Raw genomic sequence first — 8,195 nt, forward strand, 5'->3', positions numbered from 1 at the left:
TGTGATAATCATTTCATGACATCTAAGTCATTATGCTGGATACCATACACTTCAACAGAGCTGTATGTTAATTATATTTCAATAAAACTGGAAAATTTTTGAAAAAAATCCCAGAATTTCAACAAGATATGGGTCTCTGGCACACTCTGATAAATCATCTTCTAAAAATTTTTCAATAAAGAAAGCACAAGATACGCAGCTGAAAAAACAACGAAATAATGCTACTCCCAGGAACATGGATGGACCTAGAGGTTATCATACCAAGTGAAGTACGTCAAAAAGAGAAAGACTTACTTCACTAGGTGAAGTATCATATCATACCATATGATATCACTTATATGTGAAATCTAAAATATGACATAAGTGAACCTATCTATGAAACAGAAACAGACTCACAGACAAAGAGAACAGACTTGTGGTTGCCAAGGGGGAGGTGGGGTGGGGGTGGGATGGATTGGGAGTTTGGGGTTAGCAGATACAAACTATTATATACAGAATGGATAAACAACAAGGTCCTACTGTATAGCACATGGAACTATATTCAGTATCCTGTGTAAACCAATAACGGAAAAGAATATGACAAAGAATGTATTAATATGTATAACTGAATAACTGTGCTGTACAGTAGAAATTAACACAACATTGTAAATCAACTATACTTCAATTAAAATAAATTTTTTAAAAAGGTGTACATATAGTACAAAATTACTCACCTATAAAAAAGAATGAAATAATGCCATTTGCAGCCACATGCATGGACCTATAGATTATTCAATTACCTGAGATAAACCGTAATGGAAAAGAAAATTTAAAAGAATATGTACATATATATATATATATATATATAAAACTTAATCACTGCTGCACAGAATAAATGAACACAGCATTGTAAATCAACTATATCTCAATTGAAAAAAGTTTTGAAACAAAGCACAGGAATCTAAGCTAAAAGTATGGAAATAAACACTGCAGTTAGAGTTTATCAGAATGTTGTAAAAAATGTTTTTTCCAAACTAGATTGTTTCCCCCTTTTAAACATTTTAAACTTTAAAACCTGATTTCCAGGTTTAAAAGTTATGAGGGACTTCCCTGGAGGCGCAGTAGTTAAGAATCCACCTACTAATGCAGGGGACACAGGTTCGAGCCCTGGTCCGGGAAGATCCCACATGCCGCGGAGCAACTAAGACCAGGTGCCACACTACTGAGCCTGTACTCTAGAGCCCACAAGCCACAACTACTGAGCCCGCGTGCAACAACTACTGAGGCCCATGTGCGTAGAGCCCGTGCTCCGCAACAACAGAAGCCACTGCAATTAGAAGCCGGCGCACGGCAAGGAAGAGTAGCCCCACTCGCCACAACTAGAGAAAGCCCACGCGCAGCAACAAAGACCCAATGCAACCAAAAATAAATTTATTTTAAAAAAAAGGTAATGAAATAAGACTGTACAATCAAGTGCCAAATAATCAGGTAACTATTTTTAAATCAATATTTTCCTTGGTGACTTTCTCAAGCTCAATTTCTGTTAAGTGCTTCAGTTAAAAGAAGTCTCAGGTAGGGCTGGATGCAACATAAGTAAGGTGCACATGGTAAGGTCTAAACATTGAGTTCACTTGGTAAATCAGGAACGGGCTCAGAGGAGAATGGTTTTGTATCTCATACTAGGAGACTCTAGACGTCCGAAAGAACCTAGGGTTAACCTTCCTTTCTCTGTCTTGTTCCTGGAAATTTCCATGGGGAAACCAACTCTGCATGTCAAATAAAATGAGAAGAGTGTCTCAAATGAGCTCACAATTTCGAAATCCTATTGAAAAGCTGCACTACTTAGCTAGGTGCCTATTCTCTGCTGGCTGGGATTAGATTAGAGTCCTATAATAGCGGTGAGACTGGCTGGTAAATCTGCCACAGTAAATTATCTTCCATTATTTAACAAACATTGGGTGAGTGCCACCTGGTGTGCAACACATGCTGCTAAGTGCCAAAGATTTTTTTTTTTTACCTTGCCCCCAGCTCAGCACCAGGACTCCTTAGAAATTCAGAGTACTTGAGGGATGAGTTCATGTCAGTCCCTCGCTATCTGGAGAGACTTTTTCAAGAAAAGCTGAAAGTGCTGGAGGCTACGTTAGCACCCTCTGGGTACAGACCCTGTAACCTGCCTCACACCGCTAGCCCTTTGTAACCACCAAAGATTTCAGAAGGGGGACCGAATGTAGGCTTTGAAGGTAGAAGGCACACGTGGCAGCCAGGGGTAGAGTTCTGAGCCCACAAAGAGACATGGTTACAAATTCGGCTTCTAAAGTAGCCCTTTCTTAACCATTTTGTCATCACCATTGCACTGGTGAAAGCAATGGTTCTCTCAATAGGAAAAGGCAATTCCCCGGCACACGTACTTACAAATGATTTCAGAAGATTGATACGTCAGAAACCTCAGGTCTTGGAAGTCATGTCGGCAGAAGCGTTTTGCACCTGAGTTTTAAAGCCTCCCCAACAACAGTCTTAAGTGGCAGAGCCCAATTTACATGCCGCACAGTATCTGCTTTGCCGCGTTCGCCAAATTTAGTCTTGCTACTGAGTTCCCTAACCCCGGTCTGGGTCTCAGCCCCCGATTTCTGCCTCGAGACTCCAAGATGCACTGAAACCGCGATCCGCCATCCTGAATCCTTCCCTTGCACATCTTGCCTTTCCCGGCTCCGCGCCCAAGTGCACTTGCGCGCTTCCAACCGGTTATTCCATTCCCCGGATCCCCCACCGCCCTGCCTGAGGACAGCCAGTTTCAGATATCCAGTTCCCCTGCCCCAAGGTTTTATTCGCTTGCATCAGTGCCACCGCTGCGGTTAAGAAGCAGAAAATTGGAATAAGGGCATCTTGGAAGTTAGGTGTCCTGAGCCCGGGGACCACCAACCTGCAAGGGGAAAGAGATGTGCCGCGAGGCAGCTGCCGTGTCCAACAAAACACTGAAGCTTCTTGACACTGAGGTTTGGGGCGTGGACCTGTGGCTAGGGTCACTAGTGGCTCGTTTCGGCTAGTTTCAGTTCCGCCTGAGAAAACCAGCTACCTGGGATCCATGTATTATTCCACCGCCCCGCGATGCCGCCGCAGTGCTTGCCGCGCTGGAGGGTCTGTACAGGCTGCTTGGATCTTGCGCTATGTGCTCAGACCCAGCGATACTGCGGACAGTGAGAAGCTTCGTTTTCTGCATTCTATCTGCTGAGGACGGCAAGTCAGCACCTCAGACCTTCCTGGAAGGCTTAGAGCAGGAGCTCTGACAGAGAGATCCAGAAACGTGCTGGGCAGTGTGTAGGAGAGTCGAGGTTGCTGGGTAATTGGGCTTTACGGAGCACACTTACTGAGAGTCGGTGCAGGTTTCGAGGATGCAGGTCCTAATCATGCCGCTCTGCGCATACTTAGGGCGGGACTGAGCGCATCACCTGGATGCCGCTGAGCGCCAGTGTCATTTTGTGAGTGCCTGTGGTTTGGGACTGGGCACATGTTTGGAGAAAGTACTGAGTTTGTGTGTGTGCAGTGTATGACTGAAGTGAGAGCGAGGATTGCACTCCGCTGGACTCTTCAGCACCATCAAGCTTGGCGGGCTTTCTAGCAGAGGACTGAACTGCGGTAGACGTGGGTGCAGGGCTGGAATCACAGGTCACTGGAACGTCTTGGCAAACAGCAGCCGGAAGCAAGGGGCAGCTGGGCAAATGGTTCGAGAAGGAGGCTGAACTTTAGGTGATGAATGGTGGGGGAGGAGGCGTGGGGCTAGAGGTCTGCTTGGAAGCTTTTAGCCTTGCACTTGTGTGCTCAGGCCCAGCAGGGCATCCAGCCCCCCATTAACCCACATGATGGACCAACCAACATGACTCCAGGCAGCTGCACAGGGTGCTGATTGGGAAGATGGATTGCAATCCCACAGAATCCCCTATGAACTTCCCTGGTAAGCACTTCTAGATCCCTACCTGGGCAGATAACAGGTACACACTTAGTAATGATAACTTTCCTTCAAGATGAGAATATGATCCCCATTTCATAGATAAGTATACTGAGGCACTAGAAGTTACTAGCCCACGATGTTTCCACCTGGAAAAGGAACAGCTGCAACAGAGTTCCAGTGTGACAAAGTTTTTGATCCTCTGTGTCTGATACCCACAAACCCTGCCCTCCTTTTCGTGATTCCAGCTGCCTGAATCAGACCCCTTGCTTGGGCACAGAATCATCAACTCTACTGTGCATTAACCCTCAAAGCTGCACTTGCACGGAGGTCTGCAGTCAGACCTAGGGGAGACAGCATTCCTTGTAATGCTGGACTCTGCCCGACAAGATCGCACAGTTGGGGATGGAGTGGGACACGTGTGTGTTCAAAACCCGCGAAACCGAACAGGTGAAGTTAACCATGACGTCAAACTGTCCTCAAATTCCTACTCACTTTTCCTGTGTTTTTCGTTGATCCTCACCAACCCCCCCACGTCCCCCTCCCGCCCCCGCCGTCAATGACCTCAATGCAAATAAAAGTGGGGTGGTCCTTCTGGATGCTCCAGCTTCTGGACGCAAGTGATGACACAATCCTTCTGGGGCTCATATCCTTCCCCTCATTGGCTGCCCAGAGCTCCTGGACCACCCCAGACCCAGAGCAGCGGGAATAAGAGCAGCTGCTGGTGTTGGCATCAGATGCACTGCCCAGCTCGAGTGTCACTGCCACTTCTGCCACCGTGCCATCGCCTGAAGCCAAAGCTACTGCCACTGCTCCCTCCTCTGCTCCAAGCCACCTGGCTCCTGCTGCCAGGTAAGCCCGGAGATTCCTGCTTAGCTGGGATTCTGCTTTTCTCTCTCTCCCCTCTCTTCCTTCTCTCTCTCCATTACTTTTTCTTAGCTGATCTCTTCCAGTCTCAAAGGCTCTGTCCACTTCTGTCTAGGTCATTTCACACAACCTGCACTACTCTGCAATGCATCCCAGGCGTCTTCCACAGGTAACACTGGATGGTCTCAGTTCACGCACTCCCTGCTTCACTCTCCCCGCGCTGAGGCGGGCTCCAGTTTCCTTTCCCGAAGCACACGTGCTTAGGTCAGTTTGGGATGCTGGAGCTCCCCTGGCACTGCAAGCAGATCTGGACGCAGGAATAGTTTTGTGCAGATGGTGCTCTCACGGATCACGTCTTGTGCCTAGCGGACCGCGGGAAATGCTTCAGAACCTGGGCCAGCGCAAGCGGGAGGCAAATAGGTGCAGTGACTGAGGGGCAGGCAGCCTTTAAACGCAAGCCCCCGTTGCGGGTTCTGGGAACTTTTTTCCCAGTTTAAGTCCTGGGTTCCAATTTGAGACCCTTCCAGCTTGATTCTTACAGGGCACTCTCTACCAAAGTGTGGAGCAGCTGAGCAGTAGAATGTGGTTCTTCAGTTTCTCAGGGATTCCAACGGCAGAAATTTGTCCTCGGTAATCCCCTCCCCCCTCCATGTATGTGCAAAAGCCCGGCACCAGGAGGACAGCTCTGGGTTGCACAGTGGGAAAAGCTGTGGTGACAGGTACTCGGACTCTGTCCTCCAGGAGTCCTGGCCAACAGGTTGTATGTGAGAGTGAGTGGAGTGATGGGGTGGGGGCTATAGACTAAGACCTCCTCACCCAGTTGTCCCACTAGGTTTCTTTGCTAAACCAAGCATGCTGCAGGCTTACTGGATCTTCCAGCAGTCCACCTGGTAGAGGAGGAAACGATGGTGAAGTGGAGTGACATGTCCAGCCTGAAGCTGGACGCCCGGGAGTTAGGGGCAGAGGCAGGAGCAGAGCCTGGGTCTGTGGGCTCATGGAAGTTGTTATTCTCCAGGTGCTGATGTTATTCTTCCCTTGCAGAGAGTCGTCATGGTCTTCTGGAAGTTCCCCCCCTTCCTGGTCCTCAGCATCCTGGTCTTGTACCAGGCAGGCGTGCTCCACTCATCGCCATTCAGGTGAGACAGCCCTGCCAGGAGCGCTCCCACCTCCCTCTGTCCCTGGATCATAAAATTCTGTTCTCAGTTGTGCTGTGCTGAATCTGGCTCTTGGTGGGGTTGTGGGTGGGGTGGTGGTGGTGGTAATGTATGAATGTAAACGTGTATATAAGTTTATCATAAACTGTTTATAAGACAAAGATATGTACAAACACACATAAGATATACAGTACTGGTTATTGTAAATTTCATATAACATTGCTTTTTACCAAATATTTGTATTTTTAGCAAACCTATTTACTAATATAACCGCAATTTGAGAAACAGATTACATCCTATCTTCTAACCTCTTTGCCAATAAATTTGTTATTTGTTATTAAATCTGATATGTTACCTATACATTTAATTTCTCACCCTCAAATTACATTAAAGTGAAATGATTTTCAGATTCAAACTATCATTATCACTTAATTTTTAATAATGGCTGTATTTAACACTAAGCTCATAAAATTCTTGAAAATCTAACCACCAGCTTTCACAAGCCTATATGATCCACTTGGAGCAAACCACTTCTTTTAGGTCACACCAGAGCCTAAATCCTGGTGAAGCAGAATTTTTGGATGGATACTGACCTCACGCTCTGTCCATTGAGAGCTGGGGCAGCCACATCCTCAGGGGAAGTCAGAAACCAGGAAACCTGGCTGCTTATCCTGGGGAGGGGGTAGTCAGGGGCTCAAAGCCTGTATTGGGCTTGCTTCCCCTCCCTAGGTTGGCTTTTGATAGTCATTTTGATCCTGCTACACTCAATGAGGAGGAATTCCGCCTCCTACTGGCTGCAATGGTGAATGACTATGAGCAGATGAGGGCCCGTGAGCTGGAGAAGGAGCAGAAGACACGGGGCTCCAGGTGAGACTCCCTGCCGCACCCAGCACAGGGCATCCGCTCCCTCCTTCATGCTCAGGAAAGCATATCCCAGAGGCACCTTTGGGTTTTCTGACACCCCTGGAAATGTGTATGGGGAGTGATTGTGGCATTTTCCCTAATGGCCTATGATTTTCTGCTGTGATGACCGTTTCTAGCAGAAGTACTTAAGGTTTATTGGTGCCTCTGAGAGCAGTAATTTTCCATGATGATCCTGTGGGGCAGCACCTGCACTCAAGCTCTCACTAACAGGTTTTTTCTTTTTCTCCAACCTGCAAATCAGCATCACTGCCCGGAAGAGAGCCTGCAACACTGCAACCTGCACGACCCATCGGCTGGCAGGCTTGCTGAGCAGATCTGGGAGCATGGTGAAGAGCAACATGTTGCCCACCAAGATGGGCTTCAAAGTCTTTGGTGGGCGTCGCAGGAACTTTTGGATCTGAGCAGCGAAATGATTCTAGGAAGAAGGTGACTGCCCTTTGTACTGTCAGGTGGGAGGATAAATGACTGGGTATTGCAGGGGTGCAGTCCACACTCTAATCCTCTGTGGGTTCATATGGGTGAAAAATCCACAGGGGAAGGCACCCACACCAGTGTCTGAAGAAGGAACAGACAGTCCCAACAGCTGAAACCCCTAAAACTTGGATTCATTTCTCTCTGTTTTTCCAGTTTCTCCCTGTGCCACTGAGATCCTTCAGGAAATATAGATCCTATTTATTTAAAACACAGTTCCCTGGGTTATAATTGTGATTATCCTAGCATTTGAGTTTGAAAGGTAATTACCCTATCCTTTTGGAGGATACTCTACAGTGTCATATACATCTGAATTCAGAGTATAGACTTGGGTTCAAATCCTGTGTCTGTCCTCTACTAATTATACGACATGGGCTAGACCCTCTCTGAGCCTCAGCTTCCACATCTAACTTGAAGGCAACAATAGTCTCATCAATATAAAAAGTAATTGGGATAATACATGACAAGAGCCTCTTAACTAGTAAGTAATAGCTGTTACTTCTTTTTTCTCCTAGGTCGCTATGAAGCTGAACTCTACTTCTTTTAGTTTGCAATGAAAGCAACTTACAAAAAAAATAGCCTAGAAGACACCCATGTATGCATGCTTCTTGACATTGAAAACACTTCTTTTGTTTGAAATAAACTAAATGCAGAATAAAATCATTGCAGCTACCCAGTGTTCATCTTTTTTATCAATATATTTGATTCTGTATTCAATAAATATGACGCATATCTCACTGGCTTATCTGGTAGAAAATCTGGGCCCTGTCAGCCAACCTGTTGGCTGCTCTGCTAAACCTCAGGGGCACATGAAATCGCTGCCTTGTGGGTGTCTGGAGATGCCTAGTAATGCTGAG

The 8,195-nt window shown here is 46.8% G+C and overlaps 1 protein-coding gene across 1 annotated transcript; it reads left to right on the forward strand.

The window, feature by feature from the left end:
- The first annotated feature begins 4,615 nt into the window (after positions 1-4,615).
- LOC132429119 (calcitonin receptor-stimulating peptide 1-like) lies at positions 4,616-7,932 on the forward strand. The gene is made up of 5 exons (XM_060017317.1): positions 4,616-4,774; positions 5,831-5,925; positions 6,673-6,810; positions 7,109-7,293; positions 7,854-7,932. Exons 2-4 carry the CDS (start codon positions 5,840-5,842, stop codon positions 7,266-7,268), a joined length of 384 nt encoding a protein of 127 aa, XP_059873300.1. The 5' UTR covers positions 4,616-4,774; positions 5,831-5,839; the 3' UTR covers positions 7,269-7,293; positions 7,854-7,932.
- Positions 7,933-8,195: the final 263 nt, after the last annotated feature.

This window comes from Delphinus delphis, chromosome 8 (assembly GCF_949987515.2).
Source record: "Delphinus delphis chromosome 8, mDelDel1.2, whole genome shotgun sequence".
NCBI classification, from domain to species: domain Eukaryota; kingdom Metazoa; phylum Chordata; class Mammalia; order Artiodactyla; family Delphinidae; genus Delphinus; species Delphinus delphis.

Coding starts and splice junctions, on each gene's coding strand:
- LOC132429119 (XM_060017317.1), top strand. CDS start 5,840: ATGGTCTTCTGGAAGTTCCCCCCCTTCCTGGTCCTCAGCATCCTGGTC. Junction 5,926..6,672: donor CTCCACTCATCGCCATTCAG/GTGAGACAGCCC, acceptor TCCCCTCCCTAG/GTTGGCTTTTGATAGTCATT. Junction 6,811..7,108: donor CAGAAGACACGGGGCTCCAG/GTGAGACTCCCT, acceptor CCTGCAAATCAG/CATCACTGCCCGGAAGAGAG.